Source organism: Notamacropus eugenii, chromosome X (genome assembly GCF_028372415.1).
Source record: "Notamacropus eugenii isolate mMacEug1 chromosome X, mMacEug1.pri_v2, whole genome shotgun sequence".
In the NCBI taxonomy this organism is placed as follows: Eukaryota; Metazoa; Chordata; class Mammalia; order Diprotodontia; family Macropodidae; genus Notamacropus; species Notamacropus eugenii.
In genome coordinates, this window is record NC_092879.1 from 46,595,002 (window position 1) to 46,618,090 (window position 23,089).

A 23,089-nucleotide genomic window follows, 5' to 3' on the forward strand; every position below is an offset into this window, starting at 1 on the left:
AATGCCTGAATAGGAGTTTTTAAAATTATGTATATTTCCCTGCATCCCATGGTATTTTGGTAAAACTGATCACAAAGGAATCATAAACAAATGTAAAAAGCAGATATGATAAAGGTTCTTTACAGACAATGCAACAAAAATAAAATATAGCAAATATGAGCAAAAGATACAGGTCTAAATGGATACTAAGTAATGCCATCCTGCCTAATGAATGAATACAAGAACAAATCATGAAAACAATACACGGTTATTTTAAATATAATGATAATGAAACATCCTGACAACACTTAAGGGATGCAGCTAAAATAGTCCTCTGAGGAAAATTTCTATCTCTGAAAACATAATAGCAAAATGGAAAAAGAAAATATTAATGAACTGTGCATGTGATTTAAAAGACTAAAAAATATACAAATTAGTGGTCCCGAAGCAAACACAAAAGAAGAAAACTTGAAAATTAGAGGAGAAATAGAAAAACCTGAAGGTAAAAAACTATACAACTAATTCATTAAGTGGAGAGGCTAGGCTAAATTAGTAAAATGGTTTATGAAATGATAAACTTTTAAAATTGTGTTCTATTGCTTTCAGGTATATGGTAACAAATCAGACTAATAAAAATATTGCCTTAATAGAGGTCCCTAGGAGATCTTTTTTAATGAATAGATGAAAATGATTTATAATTATCGTATCATTTTGTGGTTCAACAGGCAGAGTGCTGGGCCTAGAGTCAGTGAAACCTGAGTTCAAATCTGGCTTTAGACACTAGCTGTGTGAGCCTGGGCAAGTCACTTAGCCTCTGTTTGCCTCAGTTTTCTCATCTGTAAAATAAGGATAACAATAGCGTTTATCTCCCAGAGTTGTTGTAAGGATCAAGTGAGCTAATAATTATAAAAGTGTTTAGCACAATAGCATGATGTAAATGTTAGCTATTATAATGATAATGATGATAATATTCATCCTTTCACTGAACAGATATTTCTTAAGTATCTGCTATTAGAAAAGTATTGCAATTAATGCTAATGGATACAAAGATGAAAAAATGAGATCAGGTTCAAGAAGCTTACATCCTAGAAGAAAGGATGCATGTACACAAATAAGTACTATGGCAGGTAGAATGAGATGGAGACAATGGAATCTCAAGCTCTCTCGATTGATATAGATTTAGGAGTTTACCTAATCCCACCCATTCTTGAAGCATGGATCCCTATGGCAAAGTCCCTGACAAGTGATCACCCAGCCTCTGCTTGGAGGATTCCAGTGACACCACATCCTGAGGCCTCCCATCCCATTGTCAAGAACTTCACTGTATAGAGCTGAAATTGACCTCCCTGTGATTTCCACCCACTTTTTATTTCCTTTCGATTCAGTACAAGTGAACAAACATTCATTATCTCCTATGCGAAAGGCCCCGTGCTTGACTGGACAGCAGATGCATTTGAAGTGCTTGAAAGCCTTGTGTTCTCTTAAGTAAGCTAAGCCTTCCCCTTGTGTAATTTTGCTTAGGCTCTTCAGTGACTTAGCTAACCCTGTTATTTTTAACAGCTAGTGTTAAAATTCAACTCAACATGGCTGAATTAGCCCAAACTCCAAATTGGTGTGGTCCATGCTAATAAGGTTTTGTTGTTGTGTGAGGGAGATGTGACATTCCAGACACTAGACTGTATCCTAAAACAGAGACAAACTTACTGTTCAGAAATAGCTGAATTGTTTTCTCTAATGTTTTCCCCTCCATGCACAAGCATGCACACACACACACACACACACACACACACACACACACACACTCCCTCCCTCCTCCCCCTGCCTTCTCAGGACACCTTCAAAGAGCATTTCACTTAGCCTACCAGATACATTCACTTGATGTATGTACATCATTCCAAACACACTCTTTCCACAAAAAACATGAGTCCTTTCCCTACTGCCAGAACCTCGGATGTCCTTATTCACCTTCTCCTCCAGTGACTCTGCACTACCTACTTCCTTCCTGCCTAAGTAAAGGAACAAAGCCAATAGCCACAACATAATGGAGCTGGAGGCGTTTAGTCTCGAGAACAGAACACTTAGAGGGGGCATGAGAGCTATCTTCAAGTATCTGAAGGGTTGTCATGGGGAGGAATGACTCACCTTGTTCTGCGTGACCCCAGAGGGAAGAAACAGGGGCAATGTGTGGGAGTTGCATTTGAGGTCAATTTTGGAATATTATCCAGAAAAACTTCCTACCAATGAGATCTGTCCCAAAGAAGAAGGGATTGCCCAGGTTTCCTTTTCACCTGAGGTCTTCAGGCAAAGGCTAGATGAGTACTTTTCCAAGAAGTAGAGAGGATTGAGTTAGATGAGGTGGCTACCCAAACCCAGAAATTCTACAAGTCTGTTTCTCCTCTGATAAGAAATATCAAAGTCCCCAGAAATAGTTATTCCACACCAAGCCTTAGGTATTCATCCACTGGTGAACAAACCCCTCTTCCCCTTACCAAAATGCTCCCTAATGTGTGACATCCATCTTCTTGAATGTAGCAGAAGTTCATTACTTCTTCTGACTTGCCTGACAGCTTGTCACTTTTGATAAGTGATAAAAAAAATATTTCATCCTTCCATACTAGGGAAACGAGACACATTCTTTTTTCTTTGAAACTAAGTACTCCGCTCCTACATACCAAATGAGTAATGTGAGTGGGTAATGATAATGGCTTAGCTTTATGGAGCACCTTTCATCCAAAACACACCAGTGCACCTTGAGAAACGTGGAAAGAAACTGCTCTACCTGTCTCAATCAGAATCACTTCGAGTACAGAGTGGGAGCTTAACCCCCTTCTTTTTAGGAGTTGTGAAACTGAGACACAGATCGGGGAAGAGACTTCCTTGTGGTCACATAGTGGCAGTGCTAGGACTAGAACACAGGTCTCCTAGATCCAAGGTTACTAACCTTTCCATCACACCATGCTCCTCGCTAGTTCACAGCGCTGAGAATAATCACAGGAACAATGGGGAAGTCATTTGTCCCAACTCTTCAAGGCCCTGCTCTCTCTAGAGAGAAAATGGGTGGTAAGGAGTTAATTCATCAGAAAAATGGATCCCCACCAAAGGAAATGTGTTATTCCTTCCAAGTAACAGAGTTCCAAAGAATCACCCAATCTCAGAGTGGGAAGGAATTCCAGAAGCCCATTAGGCTACCTCAGACCTGAACAAGAATTCACTCTGCCAGCTATTATCCAACTCCAAGACCTCACTAGTCCCTGAGGTGGCCCATTCCATTTTTGGACAACTCCAATTTCTGGAATGAGATCCCCCTCTCATCGAGCTCAAATCTGCCTCTCAGATACTTATACCCACTACTCCTAATCCTGTCCTTTGGGACCAAGAAGAATAACTGGAATCCCTTTTTCAAATGCCTTAGAACAGTTATCACATCCTCTCCCCCTTTTGTCTTTTCTCACTGAAACATCCCCAGTTCCTTTACCTGGTTCTCAAGTACCAGTCACCAGTCCTCTCACTGTCATGGTCTTCCTTCTCTGGCTCTATTCCTGCTTTTCCATTTCCTCCCTAAAATGCAGTCTGACCAGGGCAGAGGACAGTGAGACTATCTGTCACTCTTCTCATTTGGGACATTCCACCTTTCTTAATGGAGTCCAAGTTCATATCAGTGTTTTGACCTGCCATTTCACACTGTTGTCTCATATTGAGTGTGCAGCCCGCTAAGACCTCTGGTCCTTGCTCACCTTAACTATTGTCTAGCTATGTCTCTCCAGACTTTGTGTAGCTGAATTTTGGGGGGCCACATGTAGGACTTTGTATCTAGCTTCTTTTTCTAGACTCTTAAGATCTTTCAAGAGACATAGGAATCCTGATTTCAGTCATCTGACTTATTAGCTATATTTCCCAACTCCAAGTAATCTGCAAATCTGATCATCACACCATTTATGCTATCATCCAAGACATTTATAAAAAAAATTGGACAAGATATATCATCCTAAAGTGACCACCCAACATGCAGCCCACACCTCTCTAGTTTTTCCACAAGAATAGCAAGACAGAAGTGGTCAGATACTGAACTAAACCCAGGGTAAGCTCTAGTTAATGCCTTTCCTGATACTGCAAATTTAGAAACCCAGTCAAAAAAGGAATTATTTAGTCCAGCGTCCCCTGATCTTGATGAAGCCATACTCCCTGGCTCTATTTGATTCTTGCTTTCTTTTCTAGATGTGCACTAAGTATCCTTTTAATAACACACTCAAATTTCAAATCAGGTTCACTGGCCTATAGCTTTCTGCACTAAGCATCCTTTTAATAACACACTCAAATTTCAAGTCAGGTTCGCTGGCCTATAGCTTTCAGGCTCCTCTATCATCTGTTTTTTTTTTTTTTTTTGAAAATCAGGACATTGACGTTTCTCCAGTCCTCAGCACCTCTTCTATTTGGTATGGATTTCCAAAGATCAACAATCACAACTGCATGTTCTTTCAGTACCCTAGAATGTAGCTCGTGGGGACCTGGTAACTCACTGTTTTTATCATCTCCTCACTCTTATTGGGCCTTAGACTAGTTTAAATTACAGTTCTCAGAAGGATCTTGCTCAGAGATTCATAGTGTGAATTTCAGGCACGGGACTAGGGAAGGTCATTGTCTAATTATATAATGTAGGTGGTCACCTACTCTGTCTATCTATGAGATCACAGAAAAGTATGTAACACTTCTCAGTGGAAAGACCTGACATCTAGAAAATCTCAAGAAGCAGTTGATGATTCCAGCTGTAGAGACCATGTGTAGACCATTCAAACAGGTAGCACAGTGGATAGAGTGCCAGGCTTGAAGTCAGGAATACTCATCTTTCTGAACTGATATCTGGCCTCAGACATTTACTAACTGTGTGAACCTGGGCAAGTCACTTAAGCCTGATTACCTCAGTTTCCTCATCTGTAAAATGAGCTGGAGAAGGAAATGACAAACCACTCCAGTGTCTTTACCAAGAAAATCACAAATGGGGTCATGGAGAGTCAGACACAACTGAACAACAAATTATTCAAAATAGAATTTCTCCAAGTAGACCAGAATTGATCATACCCCTAGTGATCTACTCATGCCATCATATAAAAAAGGCAATAATGCTGCACTATTTAAATATCCTCTCTGTCTGTCTCTCTTTCCTTTCTCTCTCTCCCTTTCCCCACTCAGGTCCAAGTACAAGGAATGACTGGAAATATCCAATTTGATACTTATGGACGCCGTACAAATTATACAATCGATGTGTATGAAATGAAAGTCACTGGCTCTCGGAAAGTAAGTGGGCAAACTATATATGTCATCAAAGAAAATGGGCCACACGTTACCTCAGATGCACAAAGACAAACATAATTGAACACCATGGGGAGGAAGACCATTCATTGGGTTGTTGCTGTTATCAAAGTGGTATATCCACATATTTGAAGAGGGAATTATTTTCCCCTTAAGGTCATCGCTACTCAAGCACAGCAAAGCAATAGGTTTAAGATGACACAAGCTGCTATGAGACAATTGAAAAAGAGCTGTTCTGTCAATGTTGCAAAATATGCCTAGGCATCTTTTCAGTGGGAATTGGCACCCCTGAGAACCTCAGAACCAATGGGAGCACCTCCTCCATAGAGGTGAATTCTGTGACTACTAATAGACATAGAAGGTCAGAACCAGATGGACCAATTGAACATGGACTACAGAATAGCAAAGCCAGGAGAACATAAACCATGGACTGACAGAGCCAAGAAAACAGAGAGTGCCAGAACTGGGCAGGGCCTACAAAACAACTTCCACTAGACATACCTTTGGACAGGTGATTTGCTTCAGTCATGGCCCCTTAACTCTCACCACATTTCTTAACCGAGCAGGGGGTGGACATTAAGCATCCTCTTGGAAACACATCAACAGGGCTATTAAGCAGTAGGTACCGTATCTTGTGTCATTTCTGCAGGAAGTCCACTACCTTCTCACAGTTCCTCAATGACAATGTTATAGGAAGAGCAGGAAAAAAGAAAAGCTCTTCACACTTTAGCAGGATGACGTATTTCATAAGATATAGGAGGTGTGAGAATCCCCAGAGTGAGGAGATACCACACCTTCGTGTGTGTGTATGTGTGTGTATGTGTATGTGTGTATGTGTGTATATGTGTGTGTGTATATGTGTGTGTGTATGGGGGCAGGGGGGCAGGGAGGGCAGAAACCAAACATATCTATCCTGCATGTGGGTAAATTTCAGTCACCCTTTTTCTATTTAAATGGCTTTGCTGCAGCCATGGAATTCCAGCCATCACTTAGAATGATAAAGAGGTAAGCAAATAACATGTCTGTTCTTTGCAGGCTGGCTATTGGAATGAATATGAAAGGTTTGTTCCTTTCTTGGATCAGCAAGTCAGCAATGACAGTTCGTCCTCTGAGAATAGGACTATCGTGGTGACTACCATCCTGGTAAGTTATCGAGGGAGGGGCTGCTTTTTCTTTTTTTAAAAAAAATATATAATTTATTTATTTTTCAGTTTTCAACATTCACTTCCACAAGAATTTGAATTCCAAATTTTCTCCCCATCTCTCCCCACCACCCACCCTGAACAGCGTGCATCCCATCCACCCATTCCCCTGTCTGTCCTCCCTTCTATCACCCCCCCTTCTCCCATCCCCCTCCCCTCTATTTTCCTATAGATCAAAATAGATTTCCGTACCCCATTGCCTGTACATCTTATTTCCCAGTTGCATGCAAAAACAATTTTTAACATTCATTTTGAAAGCTTTGAGTTCCATATTTTCCCTCTTCCTTTCTCTCCACCCACCCTCATTGAGAAAGCAAACAATTTGATGTAGGTCATACATGTGTGGGCTGTTTTTTCTTTCTAGTGAAACCAAGTCCTTGTTTGAAAACTTTTAGTTGAGTGGCTCCAGGTCAAGGAGAAAGCATGACTCTGACTCCTTCTCACTGCAGTCCTGCCACACTCCAGTACATAAGAGAGCTCACCCGTGTGGCTACTCCCTCTATTGGAACCCCCACTTTTCCTCCTGGTGTCTATGTCTTGCCATCAATCCTCCACAGCAGAGCCACTTGTGCTGCTGGAAAATCTCCCTGTACATCTCTTGATATTACATGGCTGTCAATGAAAGTTGGCCTATCTCTCAATAAACAATGGCAATGATCATTGTTGACATTTCTATGCAACTTGAAGCACTTATTAGCAAAATCTCACGAGTCTCACAACTCTGGGAGAGCAGGTACTATTACACTCATTTTACAGATAAAGAAATTGAGGTTCATACAACTAAAAGGTATTCAAGATTAGAGATTAGAACTTGAGGCTTCTTGACTTTATCCACTCAGTCATGTTGCCCATCTCCTCTGCTATTGATTTGATAATATCTTTTGCACAAACTGGTTATGTGACCCTGGATAAATCCCTTAATCTTTTGGTACCCTAGGAGGCTCTTAAAGATTATAAATTATAGATAAGCTGCATTGATAGAAGAAATTGCCTCACCTGGGAGTTCCCTATGCCAATGGAAATACAGCTCCATTCTCTATCCCCGATACCATTTTCATGGTCTTTATGCCCACTGAGCAAGTCTGCATGTGGTTGGGGGCTTGATTTCATTGATTTCATTCTGCCAGTTACCTATCAGCAGTTGTCCACCAATGCCCAGAGCTCTCTGAGGACCTAGAGGGAGGGGACTTGCCCAGGTGACACAGCCAGGATGGGTCAGATGGGGTCCTTGAACTCAGGGTTTCCTGACCCTGAGGCTCACTCCACCATGCTACCTCTTGGTATGTTTAAAATGTCAAAATAATGAATAAGAGGTCCCATTTAGCACATGCTGGTCCCACCCACTCACTCACCCCCACCTATTTGCGACCTTTCCCTAAAGTTAGACTTAGATTCTTTTCTTTTCGAGAAACGACATGGTCTTAGGGGAAAGGCCGTGGATGTAAAGCCAGTAAGCCTGGGTTCTGGTCCCAGCTCTGCTTCGTCCTAGATTTGGGCTCTTGGGAAAGTCACCTGGCCATGCCCCCTCCCCCATAGTTTTCACCTCTGTTGAATGGGGAGAACAACTCCTACCTTGCCTTTCTCCTAGGGTTAAAACAACATGAAAGCCTTAAAAAAAAAAAAAAAAACCCACCACTTCCCACATGTCAAGTATGATTATTCATTCAATGCTTGCTCTAAAAGGATTCCACAAGGGCTTTTCAAAAATCCATTTGGTCCATTTGGAGCGAGCAGAAGACAAATCGATTTCATAGAGCTTGAGGAAGATTACAGAGTCCAGGCAAAACTCATTCATTTAAACTCCACTAATGCCAAATTGGGGAACATTCCTGAGGACAAGGGCAGGCAGGACTAGGGCTTGGTTAGAGTTTTCCTTTGGACTTTTTGGAAAGAAATCCTAACCCATTTATAAACTGTTCATTTAGAAGCTAACCAGAAGTCACTCGATTATCCTTGTCTATTTCTTAAAGCAAGTCTAAGGACTCTTACTCTCAAACACTCATAAACACATATCTAGTAACTAGGAGCATTCAGATTCATTAGAATTTTATTTTCTTCCAAATAATCCTATAATCCAGACTTTCTGCCAGCTGACTTTCTCCCCAGATAGTGTGGATTAGTGAGTGCCAGCTGACTTTCTTCTTCCACCTCAGAAAATCCATTTTTTTCTTGGCCCTACAAATCCCTGAGCCATCAAGGGCTATTAGCCTCTGCATGACTGAGGGCTATACATGTGGACAGTTGGTCCAGCTCCAGGATTCCACATGTAGAAACCTCCTCTATGGATTTTGAAACTTTCACAGAGCAGCTGCTGAGTGCCTAGAATAATGGTCCAGCCCAGTGAATTGTAGTTTGAGGGACTTTTGCCTATGGATTCGGGGTAATGACAACTACATGAGCACTAAGCCTTCCCAGCTCGAAACTAAGGAAGCCCACACTTCTAGATTAGGTGCTTCTCTCTCTTAGGATCATTTGCTTGAGTTAACTTTGGATCTTCCTTTTGATCTCAAAGGAATCTCCCTACGTAATGTACAAGAAGAACCATGAACAACTAGAAGGTAATGAACGCTATGAAGGCTATTGCGTTGACTTAGCCTATGAAATAGCCAAGCATGTGAGGATCAAATACAAGCTGTCCATCGTGGGAGATGGGAAATATGGCGCAAGGGATCCTGAGACAAAGATCTGGAATGGCATGGTTGGGGAACTTGTCTATGGGGTAAGTTTACATTCAGCTTTCTTACCCCATGCTTTCCATTTCAATCCATCAATCAAATTTGATTCAATAGGCATTTGTTAAAGCTTGTTACATATACAAGGGCTTGGTATGCAAACAAAATAGTTTCTGCCCTCAGGAGCTTACTTTTTGTTGGGGGAGGGGGGTGAAGGGAAGGAGCAAGTGAACATAGATAAGCAAATGGAAGATATTTTATACAAAGTAGCTAAAAAGATAGTGGAGGGGTGGATCTAACCACTAGGAGGGATGAGACTTAAACATCTTGGAGGTAGTACTAAGCTAAGCCTTGAAGGAAGCTAGGGATTCTAAGAGGTGGAAGGGAGGAAAACCATCTCAGGCAAAGGCATGGAGGCCAGAAATGGAATGTCACATGCCAGGAATGAGAATGCCACTTCAACTGGAAAATAGCATGCATTACTGGGAGGATCTGAGTTGAAATCCCACTTATATCACTACCTGTGTGATCTTAGGTAAGTCATTAAATCTCTCTGGGCCTCAGCATCCTCATCTATAAAATAAGTAGGTTGGACTGGATGACTTTTAAGGTCCCTTCTGTCTCTACATCTACAGTATTTACGATACTATGACTTCACCATTCAATCAATCAGCAAACATTTATGTGCTGGGAACTGTACTAGGTGCAGGGGATCCAACAACAAAAGTGGAAAACACAGGCCCTCAAGAGGGTTGGCTCTTCATGGGTCTTATAAAAAGGCTTCTTGATGCACTCACTGGATCTCTCTGGCCAGGAAGGAAGCTCAGTTTGAGGCCAGGGCTAATTTTATGTGCTTTCCAAGTCAATAATAATCTTTGATGGTATCCTAGGACCCTGAGAGGTTGAGTGACTTGCCCAGGGTCACATAGCCAGGATGTGTCAGATGTAGAACCTGCACCCAGGTCTTTCAATCCCCCCAGAGAAGGGCCAGGCTATGGCACATAACTAACTTGCTAATGGGCTTACCATACCTAAGTGATTAAAGCCTTTGGCCATAAAACCCTGGCCTCCTATAGCATAAGACCTCTTACAGAAGGTGGGGTCACAGGATCTGCTCCTGTCCCTTCATTTCACAGAGGAGGAAACTGAGGCCCAGTGAACCTGAGTGACTTGGCCAAGGTCACACAGTAAGTAGTAGAGGCAGGATTGGAACCTGGATTTCGTGGTGTCAAGTCCTGTGGTTTTCCCCGTGTCCCACACATCCTCAAAGGTCAATGTTTCCCTCCCTCCTTCCCTCTAAGCCGTTCCTTTGGGAACATCTCTTGACCAAAGTAGCACTGTGGAGACAGAGTGGCTTCTGGGGGAGAGGGAGGCAGTGGGTGACTCAGAGAGACACAGGGGAAAAGGCAGATGATGTGCATGTACACTTGGGTCTCTGAGTTCTACTAGGAGGCAAGTCACCTGAGAATAAGACAGGTAGCTCCCCTTCCACCCCCTCCCTACCCCCTCCCCACCACCCCTGCCCCAGCCAGCATAATTTCTAGACTAGAGAGAGGAAGAGATAACATGTGTGGGAGGAAAGGAGTCACCTTGCTGACATGAGCATGACACTGGTGGATTTGGGGAGGCCTCAATGTCATGTCCTGTCCCATCCCACCCCCACAAAGGCAGCCTGCCAACCAAGAGCTGCTTCACTGAAGTCTGAGGAAGAGATAAGGTAGGCACAACCTGGCACTCTGGATGAACCTGTGGAAACACTGAGACAGTCTGAGGCAGAGGCCCTCAAGGACCAGGATTCCTGGCTCTGTACTGTGCAATTAGGGCTTTGGCAACATTTACTAGGCACCAACTTTATACAGAATGCTGTGCTGCATTGTCCAGTGCAGTGGGTTGGGCCTGGCGCTCTCAGGGCCTTGATTCCCCATCCAGAAATAAAGGGGTTGGACTCAAAGGATAGTGGAAAGAGCCCTGGCTCTGGAGTTACGAGACCTGGGTTTAAATCCAACCTCTTACATTTCCTACCTGTGCTACTTCAAGCAAGTCCCTTCCCCTCCCTGGGCCTCATTTTTCTCATCTGTAAAATGAAGATATAGGACTAAATAGCCTTTGAGGTCCCTTCCCATATAAATTCATGATCTTGTGACCCAATGTATGACCTTGGACAAGTCCCTTCCCCTTCCTGGGGTCTCAGTCTCCTCCTCTGTAAAATGAGTGGGTGGGACTAGGGGGTCTCTGAGGTCTCTTCCAGCTCTGGATCTTAGAGCCTTACGGGCCTGGGTCATCTGGAAGGTTCTGTCCAATTCCAACTCCTACAGTAGGCTGAGTAGAGCCAGGTTGTGCCTTGGGGACGAGTCTACAAGGAGGCAGGAGGCTGCAGGCAGGGGGTGAGTTCCACTAAAGCAGCTTTTACAACAGGGGTAATCTGTTCAGTTGCCCTACAGCAGAAATCCCCTTTGGGGGTTGGCAGAGAGCCTTGCCTTTAGCTTGGCCGCAGCATGTGGCCCTCCAGGGGAGGGGATGCATAGCCATGCCCACCTTTCCTTCTCCCTCCATCGACTGCTTCATGCCCTGCACTGAGTCAGCTCTCTCTGAACTTTGAGCACGTGATGGAGAATACCAAGGACACCAGTGGTGGAGTGCAGACTCAAAGAAAGCTTTTAAAGAGGTCTCATGGCCTGTGCTAGGGAAGGAGTGAGAAGGAGTGATTCCGAGGGGATTGAATTTGCCTTCCAAAATGGTTCCTTCTTTTCCAAAGAAATTATAGTCAAGGTTGATATTTGGGGCACTCAGGAGCTATTTTTAAAAAACAAACGTCAACGCCACCCGAAGGGCCCCATTATGTAAACTCTTCAGAGCGTTATGGCCTTAGAAACAGCCACCTGCTTTCAGCAGCTTGTGTTGGGAGTTGACTCTTAGGCATCTGCCACCACCACCTAGGCCCTGTCCCAGCCCTTCTGGACCACCTGTTTCCCTGGCAATCCATGCCATGCATGTTCCCAGGAGAACAACAGGGTTCTAAGACTTCATGCTGGCAGGAACCTCAAAGGTCATGTAGTCCTGTCGCCTTATTTATCAAATGGGGAAACTGAGGTATAGAGAGGTGAAATGATTTACCCATGCTTACATAAATGAGTCAGTGGCAAAATGAGAGCAGGAGCCTCTGGTCTAGAATTCTTCATGCTATACCATGCTAGATCAGCTTACCAAGTAAGGAAAGAAAGGGGAATGCAGTAGATTTGACCTCTGACCTCCCCCCTTTCCTGGCAAAATCATTGAGATGCTCACGGTGACTTTGTAAAGTGGAGTATGAGCCCAATTTCTTTCCTCTTTTGTCTTTGTCTTCCTGGTACCTTCCTGGCCTTGCACGTAGTAGGTTCTTGATCAATATTAGCTGAATTAAAACATAAAATGTTGATATTATTAGTTAAAATCCCCAGTTCAGTGACCCTTCTTGACCTCCACAGTACAGGAATAACAGGTTTATAGTGACAGCCTTAAGTTCTGAAGAAGAAAGTATGATCTACTCGATTTTCTTGTTAAATGTACTTAATTTATTCCAATTATTAGCCTATCTATGATACAGTTGTATCACTTAATATCTCCAATTTGACACTTACTAGCTCTTTGTGACATAACGTTTGCTGACTTGGATACTTAATATCCGTGAGGCTTCAGGCAATCCCTTCTCTGGCCTCAGTTTTCCTATCTATAAATCTAGGGGCTTAGTTTAAGTGGCCTCTAAAGGCCCTTCAAACTTTAGAGCTGTGATCCTATGTATGACCTTGGCTAAGTCATTCCCCTCACCCAACCTCCATTTCCTAATGTGTAAAATGAGTGTGCTGGACCTAGTGGCTTCTGAGATCCCTTCAAACTCTGAAATTTTGTTATCTGGAATTTGTAAAGAATGACAGAAATCTTGGATTACCCAGAACCTCCCCCCACTCCCAATACCAACTGTGCCAGATCAGGTCAGTATTTGGAGCAAGAGAGCAAAATGCCTAAGTCTTTAGGAAATTGTGCCCTTTGGGAACCTGGAATCAATGGAGTATGGTGGAAGGAGGAGAAATCCCATTAAACTTTCTCACCAGGAAGCAGCAACTCCCATTTCTTTGTTTTCCAAATTTATAACTCACAACGGAATTTCCTCCTAACACCTGGATGAGGCAGGTGATATGAGTGAATAAAATGAAAAATGAATGAAAACGTATTTCTTGGGCTCTTACTATGTGCAGAGCAGTGTGGTAAGTGCCAGGGACACGATAGAAGGAAGACAGAGTTAGTGCCGAAGGAGCTCCCATGATCCTTCAGGAGGGAGATGACATGGAAAGGAGGACAGCAGCGAGGCAGATCCTGATGCTGTTTCTCTGATGTCATTTGTGCTGATAAAACCATATCCATTCCTGATGTCGAACCACCGGACAGCACCAAGAACACCAACGCAGGAGAGCGTAGCCTTGGCTGCTGGAGCAGGTGGCAGGACATGTCTCCACACAGGTTGCTTCCCTGTACGTGGGGTATTATTACTTTCACTTTTTTCAATGTACAGAACTCCCTGTGCAGAAACTATTTCTACCAACATAGATCATCACCTGCTCTTCAGCTTAAATGGCAATAACTGTAATGGTAATAATAATAAAAAGCCAGCATTTTTATAGTGCTTTAGGGTTTGCAAACGCTTTACAAATATTATCTCGTACACCCTCACAACAATCCTGGGAAATAGGTACTATTATTATCCCCATTTTACAGATGAACAAACTGAGGCTGGAGAGGTTTAGAGACTTGTCAGGGGTCAGATGGCTAGTAAGTGCCTGAGGTCAAATTTGAATTCAGGTCTTCCTGACTCCAGGTCTAGCTCTCTATCCAAGGTACCACTCAATTACCTTAGGAAACAAGAGGTTAAGTCACTCGCGCAATATCCAATGACCCAGACGGAGCAGTACCTGTCAGGGGAGGGACCTGAAGCCATGCCTTCTCTGAGGCTTTCTGCTTTCACCAGCATCAGACCCATATCTCCAGTAGTGGCTCGTGCCCCCCCAGTCACAGACCTCTCAAAGCTTTGTGCTGGCTTAGCAGGTGAGACAGATCCCTTTCCAAGAGACAATGGTGCACACCTCTAAGCTTAAACATCTACACCAGATTGGAAGTTCCTCATCTCTTTCAAAACACACAACAACATGATAGAATATTGCAGACTCTGGCAATCCACCTACTAAAAAACTGACAAACGCTGGCTTGATTCTCTTGCCCAAGTGCGTTTGCACCAAAGCTAACAAAAAAATCAAACTTGATTGGTCCCTTTTGTGGGCTCTCTCTGCTGCCTGTAAGTGACTTGATGGAAAATGTCAGGCAGCGAAGCCTCGAGCCCTAGCCATGCCTCCTCTTCCTGAATACCTATGGTCTTAGCTCTTCTGAAACTATGGCATGGCACCCATTTCTCCTCTGCCTCCCCAAAAACACACACACACGAACACAATATGTATGCACACAACATGTACACACACGTGTTGTTCAATCGTTTTAGTCATGTCTAACTCTTCGTGACCCCATTTAGAGTCTTCCTGACTCCTGGCCTGGCACCTTATCCATTGCAGTGCCACCCAGCTGCCCTACACACACATGTGCACCCACATGTATGAAGGTTGTTGAGAACAACCTGCTTCCAACAAAGCATAGCCCAAGGCATAGGCCCTAAAGATCTTACCAGGGACTTCTGATAAAGGGCAGGCTCACAAGATGTGCCCAAGAAAGGCGTTATGGTATAGTGGAGCCCCACAACCCAGGTTCAAATTGTGCCCATGGGAAACTGATAGCTTCCTGAAAGCAGAAGCTGTTTGGTTTTTGTCCTGTGTCCCCAGGTCCTAGCATAGTGCCTGGCTTTTCATAAGTACTTGTTGGTTAACTGATTGATTGTATAACCTTGGGCAAGTCACTCAACTTCTCTCAGACTCAGTTTCCTCCTCTGTAAAATAAGGGAACTGAGATATCTTCTATCTCTAGGTCTAGGTGATCCCATGGGACCTTGGGTCCCAGAAGAGAAGGCAAATAGGGGACTCTGTAGGGAGACTAAACACCTCATCTGTGAGTTCCCTCTGTACTCATCATTCCAGCAGCAAAATGGAGGGGATAACAAATGTAAGTGAAGGATTCTGGGAGCCATGAAAGGGTTAAAATTGCAATCTCCACCAGTAGCAGCCCTATGCACTCCAGAAATGATGTGCCTTCAGTTCCTTACTCTGCCCACAATTCCGTGCTGGGTACTTCAGTGGGCAGCTTAGGCTCTGCCCTGGAAATGAAAAGGATCATAGGGAAGAGACTTGTCCAAGGTCACACAGAGGATCATACACTAGAGCTGGAAGGGCCTTCAGAAGTCACCTTGTCCAGCCCCTTCAATTTACAGATGGGGAAACTGAGGCTCAGGGAAGCATGCCAAGGTAATAAATGGCAAAACCAGTATTCAAACCCAGATCATCTGATTCCAGAGTCAGCGTTCTTTCTTCTCTTCCACTCTCATGAGTATTCCCTTGAAATATCCTCCCCCAGTTCAGCTGAGCCTGAGCCTGGTGACAGTCCTGGTTACAGACAGGGCCCCCTTTCTGGGGCATCCCAGTGGAAGAGCTGAGAGCTGGTTTCTGCCTAGCCCCTATTTGCTTCCTGCAGTGCAGATAAATGGTGGAGAGGGTAACTTAGTTCTCTCACCTCCCTGACTGCCCTCCTCCTGCCTGATGGCTAAGCTGCTCACCTTTCAGGGCCCTTCTACCTTTATCCAACTGTACCACACTTCTCCTGGATGCTTTTGAAGGCTCCTCTGGAAGGCTTCGCCCCTCTCTGGGCCAGGGCTACTTTCCACATCACTGAGGCTTAATTGACAGCAGGTTTAATATATTTCTTCATTAGGAAGATACCACTTTCAGAGAAAGAACAGTCCTGCCCTACCTTTTTTTAAAGAAGCTCCTCAGAAACAGAAAAGCAGATCTCAAGAAATGCCAAGTGGAGGAGAGAACCCCAGTGCCTGAGGGGAAAAGAGCTGTCTCCTAGCTGTTCTTCTGGGATTGCTAGAGCACCTCAGGCCAGGGATGCTTCTGAGGGCACCTAGAAGTCCCAGGGGATGGTCTCCTCTTTGTGAGCAGGCAGACATCTGCAGATAAGATGCCTGAATGACTCTTAGAGGGGATGTTTCTTCAGCTCTAAGATGGGGATAAAATAGTGGAACAGTGGATAGAGTGGTGGCCTCAGTTTCCTTCTCCATAAAACAAAGGGGAATGAACTATACAATCTGTAGTATTCCTCACCAACCCTAAAATCTTATTCATGTGTTGTCTCCTACCTGTGTGACCTTGGGCAAGTTCCTTCCCCTCCCTGAGCCTCAGTTTCCCTATCTGTAAAATTAAGGTAGTCTAGAGGGCCTCTGAGGTCCCTTCTAGCTCTAGTTCTGTGATCCCATAACCATGAACCCTCTGGCCTATTGAGGGGAATGAGAGAGGTTAGACAGCAGGGCAGGTTAGGAAGGGGCTGGCATGCCAAAGTAGGAGCTCAGGGTTTGATCCAGTGGGCTTTAGAGAACCACTGCAGGTTCTCATAAGAGCCCTGCTATTCCCGAGTACAGCTTGCAATAGTAACTTATAACCAAGTCATAGAACAAAGTCAGAGCCAAGTTGACCCTTGCCAATATTCAGGTCCAATGATGTGAAAAGGACCGTTTGTCCCTGTGGTCTAGACACACCCCCCTTCCCCATTCAGCTTGAATGGAGGTCTTTGAAAGAGAGGGAGTTTTATGGCCAGGGCCCAGAGACTACACATAAAGCCCTTTAAGGATTATGAAGGATCAAAGCCACCAGAGGAGAGAGGTAGTGTAAGAGTCATTATCCCCATTTTTTAGATAAGGAAACTGAGGCTTCAAAAGGGGATATGATTTGTCCAGGATCCCCCTCTAAGGGGTAGGCTGTTGTGCTCAATAAGCAATTACTCATTGAACTGGAAAGAACTGAGGCACAACCCCAGCCCTCCCCCATGGCCTCCAGATATTTGAATGAAGCCCTGTATGACAGCAGACCTGGCTTTGTCTAAGTCTGTCTAGGCCAGGGCTTCCCTACCTTTCCCCACCTGTCCTAGACCCCTCCGGCAGTCTGGGGAGGATCATGGACCCATTCTCAGAATAGCGTTATTAATTGTAAAAAAGGAAAACACATAAGATGAGAAAAGAAGCCATAGGCTAGTAAAAACAAAGATGCCACTTTTTTCGCACTAAAGTTCATGGGTCGAGGGGCTCACCTGAAACTGGGTTCGAAGGGCTACTGGCTACAGAAGATAGAATGGAGGCTTCAGCTAAGGGAGACAGGGGTTGAAATCTTACTTTGGACATTCACCAACTATGTGAAGCCTGGGCAAGTCTTTTCACATCCCTGGGCCTCAGTTTCCTCCTCTGCCAAATGAGAAATTGAACTATTTGGGTCCTTTAGACTCTGACATTGTGTGATTTTTTTTTTTTTTGCCCCATGCTATCAATATGTCCTAGTACAGAATGAACTCATTTTCCAATGCTTCATTCTGCCATAGAAATGACCCTGCGGTCTTAGACAGGTCCGGGCCCTGTTCCAGCAGGGCCCAAGCTCTGGGAGGATCTACCAAGAGGGGAAGACTTCCACGTACTGGCTAACAAGAGACTCAAGGACCAGCCTCCCTTAGCACAGACAGGTTCTTAGCCAAAGGGCTGACCACTAGGGAATGACTCTGGGAGGCCCAAAACAATTCATAAAGCCTTCTCTGAAGGTACGGAAGAGTTGTGTTCTTCATCAGTAAAGACGATGTCCATATGCCAAGGACATCAGGGATCCTTGAAGCTCATTCTTTCACACATTCAGATGGGTCACAGATTAAAGCATGCGACCCCAAACATAAGTCCATATGGTAAAAGCTTGACATATGGGCTATGATACCAATCCAGATGCCAACATTACAAAGAGATTGTAGGCTCTTTAGTCCAACCCTTTCATTTTATAGAGGAGAAAACTGAGAATTAATATTTGGGACAGGGAAAGAGGGGAAAGGACCTGCCCAAGGTCACACAGATATTGTCAGAAGCAAGATTCAAACCCAGATCTTCCTAAGTTCCAAGTTGAGCATTTTACATTTGTTCTTTCCATTGTTCTCACTCTGCATTTCCCTTTTTATCACCAAGTTTGTAATTGCACTTGTAAAATCAATTAACCCTCACATACCTACTGAACAGGTACAGTACGCAGAGAGAGCCTCTGTGCCTGGTACTGGGGAGGGAGCAGGGAAAGGGGGAAGGACACAAAGACAAAGATTTAGTCCCTGTCTTCAAGGTACTTATAGTCCCAGTGTGGATGATAACACCCCCTTGGCGCCATTGGAACAATGGGGGGGGGGTAATTTTTTTTTTTTGAAATGATGCAAGTTTCCAAAAAAAAAAAACATTCAAGGGTTAAAGAAAGTAGATTTCCAAGGAGATACGGATAAATTTTTCTTTGAAAAGGGGGTAATAGGCCAAATAAGTTTGGGAATCTCTGTAAAAGCCAAGGCACAAACCCATGAGCCAGTCAATAGTGGCTCAGGAGTTAAGCGCCAGAATCTGAGAGCTCTCCGTGTTGTTATATTAATAATTCCTAAAAAGTAGAACCATAGAACGTCCAAACTGGAAGGGCCTTTTGAGATCTTCCTGTCTAACTTCTTTTTACAAAGGAGGAATCTAAGATGGAAAATAGCCAACTGGAGGGCACAGGCCTAGTAAAAGGGGGAATTCCAAGTCAAGTCTCCTAAATGATGGCACATCATCATCTCTCTCCACTATACCAAGCTGCTTCTTTTGAATGGCAAGTGACAAATGCAAATGTGATCTCTAAGTCATGTGTTTTCTTGATTTTTCAGAGAGCAGATATAGCGGTCGCCCCCCTCACTATAACACTGGTCCGTGAAGAAGTGATAGACTTTTCCAAGCCCTTCATGAGTCTGGGCATCTCGATCATGATTAAGAAACCTCAGAAATCAAAGCCGGGAGTATTTTCTTTCCTGGACCCCTTGGCCTACGAGATCTGGATGTGCATCGTCTTTGCCTACATCGGAGTCAGTGTTGTTCTTTTCCTGGTCAGCAGATTCAGTCCTTATGAGTGGCACTTGGAAGATAATACTGAAGAACCTCGGGACCCCCAGAGCCCTCCTGACCCACCTAATGAATTTGGAATCTTTAATAGCCTCTGGTTTTCCCTGGGTGCCTTTATGCAGCAAGGATGCGATATTTCTCCAAGGTTTGTTTCCACATCGTTTTCATCCCCCTTCTTGGATTTTACAAGTCATACACAAGGGCCATGATGGACATATGTTATGCTCCCAAGCATCTTGACTGCAAATTTCTTTCATTTACCACTCCATCTAAAGCAAAGCATCATCAGATCATTTAGCTTGCTAGCATCCTTCAAGCAAGATGTGCAAATGCCTTTCTGCTATAATATCTACATTTACATATGTTACAGCTAACGTACAAACTCTGGCTAAAGTCAATATTGACCAGCTAGTCTTATGCTTATCAGACAAGTCTAAGTAATGCAGTCTTAAGTCAAACAATGAGGGTTTCCTATTTAGCCAAGCTGAGAGAGGTATCAGTGGGGTGAGCCCTAGACAAACATATGGAAGAGGGGAAGCTTGTCTTTGGTGCCCACTCATTTCTCTTTATGTATCCTCTATCTCTCTGTATCCCTGTGCCCTCTGAGTGCTCAAAGCTGTGCTCTACTATGGTGCCTCATGTTATTCTCCCTTGATAATTTCCCGAAGAGACCTTTCCTTCCATCCTTTCCCCTATAAACACTAACCTGTTTTTCCATTCCTCTTCAGCTGACCGTCTAGTTGATAACCAAATTAGCATCGCTAAGGTATTTTTAGCAGTTAAAGACTCAGTAAGTTGGTCCTCCAGAATACTTGTTCTTTGACAAGGGACTCCTGGAGATAATTCCTTAATCTAAGGAAATTCCCCTCAACCATGAAGTGTCCCCAACTCATGCTGTGGTAGAATATCAGGTATCTCAATGGTCCAGGGAAGGAAGTATTTAGGACTCGTAAAGCATTACATGTAACTGAACGCTCATTACGCTTCATAAGCTAAATTTTCAGTCTCATTCCCACACTTGCAGTGCTAACTATTACTAAGATAAGACTAGAATCTCATTTAGCAGTAAAGACATCATGGGGGCAGAGGGAGGACGAAACTGATCATCATTCACACTATCAATGACCGCTGAGACACTGAGCAGAGTTTGGACTCAGCCATGACATACATATAAACTGAAGTTAAGTCTCAACCCTGTGGAGGCTGCAAAAACAACAAGGTCTTTCAGTTTGAACAATACTCAGAGAGTTACCATGGCATAGATCATTTGCAATAATCCAGTTGACTCATAAAGCCCCCTGCAATGCATTCCGATAATGCTGCCTTCTCTTGTTTGAAAATCGTAGTCCCCGGGTCTTGAATGCAACATGTCCTGGCTAACTACAACTCAGACAGGCCTTGGGTCTCATACTTTCCTCAGTCCCCAAAAGTGGGTCATTCCTTATCTCTTTGGTACTTAATAATGTATGGCATCCCATGACTTTCATCTGGGCCTCAGTTGTTGGGCAGATTTCCTTTAAGTATTTGCATGTGTCTGTCTGTTGCAAATCAAGAAAGTGAGGCTCCGAATGACTATTAATGGAAGCTACTGGAACACAGCCATCACTCTGTGGTGAGACGATAGTGCACACTCGTTAAGACTGATGGTTTTAATAGTTTTGCATAAGTAAAGCTCTCCAGACTGGATTGATGATCTCACCATCAGAGCTGAGCATGCTTTATACAGGACTCTTTGAAAGGACCATTTGTTTTAGGTAGATTTCCCCAAATCGCTTTAAGAAATATTAACTTTAAAGTAGAGTGGTGACCTATAACTGGCGAACCAGGCAGGTTTTGAAAGTTTGGTAGCAATATTTATGGGGAGACACTTAAGTGGCAGAGGAATGTAACAGGTTATTATCCCCATGGCAAAGACCGTATTCTCCTGCAAAGACAAAGATACCAGGGGCAATTTGTGAGCAAGCAGCCATTTCCTTCTTCAGAGTATATAATTATTGTCTTTAAAAGCCCTGTGTTTTCTACTAGGCATGTGATCCTTTCCAGGAACAGAACACACCCACCCTCTCTGGTTTTCACCCATCAAAAAACAGAGTGTCCTTGGATTTCAAATAGCATTTCATACTCCGTGCCACTGGAGTCACCTCTGCAAAATGAGTCAGATCTAACCTCAGTGCCCAAATTTGACTATTTGGTTGGTTGGCTGTTTTTTAACTGTTCCAGCATTCTTTGTATGACATACATTTGAATATTCCCCAGGTTAGGGGATGATAGATAGAGAATTGGAAGAGGCCTCAGAAGGCATCCAGTCCAGCCCCTCAAAAGCTAGTAGAGTCACAGATTTAGAACTAGAAGAGACCTTGGAGGCTGAGTTCAACCACCTCATTTTAATTAAGGCCAAAGGAAGTTAAGGAACTTGCCCATGGTCACACAGATAACAGGGGTCGGAGGGAAGCTTTGAAGCCAACTCCTGTGACTGCAAATCCAATGTGCTTCCCACCATCCCAAGCCACATTCTGTCATGGCATCCTTCGCATTCAGAAGCAAATGCACACATGTCCAGTACTTGGAGGCTTCCAATGGGCTTTCCTCCCAGCAGCCCTGGGAAGACTATTATCATGTCTGTTTAATAGATGAGAAAACCAATGCACTGAGAGGCTAAAAGAAAGTGCAGGGTCAAACAGCTAGTAAGTGTCAGAGCTAGAAACTGAGCTCAGGTCTCTCAGCTCAGAGTCCATCTTTTCTGCCCCTGTACCAGGCAGATGTAACCTGTTGGCCTCTCAAGGTCCCTGGACAACAGATGCTTTGTTTTAAACAGTTGCCATTTGAAACAAGCTCCCCAGACAGTTCAGATCTATGTATCTGTAATTAACTTTCCCCAAATGCCTTTATACAGCAATGGTAAATGGAGGAATTGTGAAACATTGTTTCCCACAGTGCTTAGAATATGGAACATAAAACCCTAGAACATCATACCAGGGAAAAGACCTTAGAACATAGAACGTTAGTGTCAGGAGGATTCAGAGAACAGAAAACGGAAGTTAGGCCAATGGCGTCCAACTTAAATAAAAAATGGATTCCTATGGGCTACATCTTGACTGAGAAAACTACAAATTCATAATATCTATGTTGCATTTTCATTTATTTTGTTAAACATCTTCCAATGACATTTTAATCTGGTTCAGACAGCATTAGGGAGTTTTCCCCTTTAGACCATGAGTTCAATACCCATGCCTTAGAACGTAGACTGTAGGATGTTAGAACTGGGAAGGCCCTTGGAACAGAAAATGGCAGGCATAGCAGAGCGCTTAGAACAGCAAAAGGCAGATGTGGGAGAGACCTTAGAACAGAGAATGGTAGACATAGGAATGAGCTTAGAACAGAGAGTCTCAGAGCTGGGAGGGACCAAAGAATAAAGAATGACAAAGTTGGAGAACTTTAAAAAAGAGAGTGTCCGAGCTGGGGAGGAACCTTAGAAATAATCTATCTCAACTCTTCACTTGACAGAGGAAGAAACTGAGGACTTGAGAGAGGGACTTGAGAGAGGGCAGAGCTAGGCTGAGAATGGTGTCTCCACAGGCCCCATGGGCCAGCCCTGCTTCCTTCCTTCCTTCCCCTATTCTGGGTTGCCATACACCCAGATGTTACCCCCACTTAGGTTTGCTTTGTCTCTCTCCTCCAGTTGATGCCCAGTGTTTGTGTTCTGCTTTCCCAATCTCTAATGAGCCTGTGCCTTGGCTCAGCCTGTTAACAAACATAAGCCCTGAGAGCATTTCAAATGCTATTGACCATGTGTTCACCCAAATTAACGG

The 23,089-nt window shown here is 43.9% G+C and overlaps 1 protein-coding gene across 4 annotated transcripts in view; it reads left to right on the forward strand.

Moving 5' to 3' along the window:
* The window catches only part of GRIA3 (glutamate ionotropic receptor AMPA type subunit 3), a 272,424-nt gene that overhangs the window by 179,119 nt on the left and 70,216 nt on the right, over positions 1-23,089 (forward strand). For 3 of the 4 annotated variants that reach the window (XM_072627048.1, XM_072627049.1, XM_072627047.1), the window contains exons 8-11: positions 5,167-5,271; positions 6,322-6,429; positions 9,001-9,207; positions 19,049-19,425. In XM_072627048.1, coding sequence (XP_072483149.1) covers positions 5,167-5,271; positions 6,322-6,429; positions 9,001-9,207; positions 19,049-19,425 — 797 coding nt within the window. The remainder of the gene's footprint in view (positions 1-5,166; positions 5,272-6,321; positions 6,430-9,000; positions 9,208-19,048; positions 19,426-23,089) is intronic. The other variant, XM_072627050.1, reaches the window with a different exon arrangement.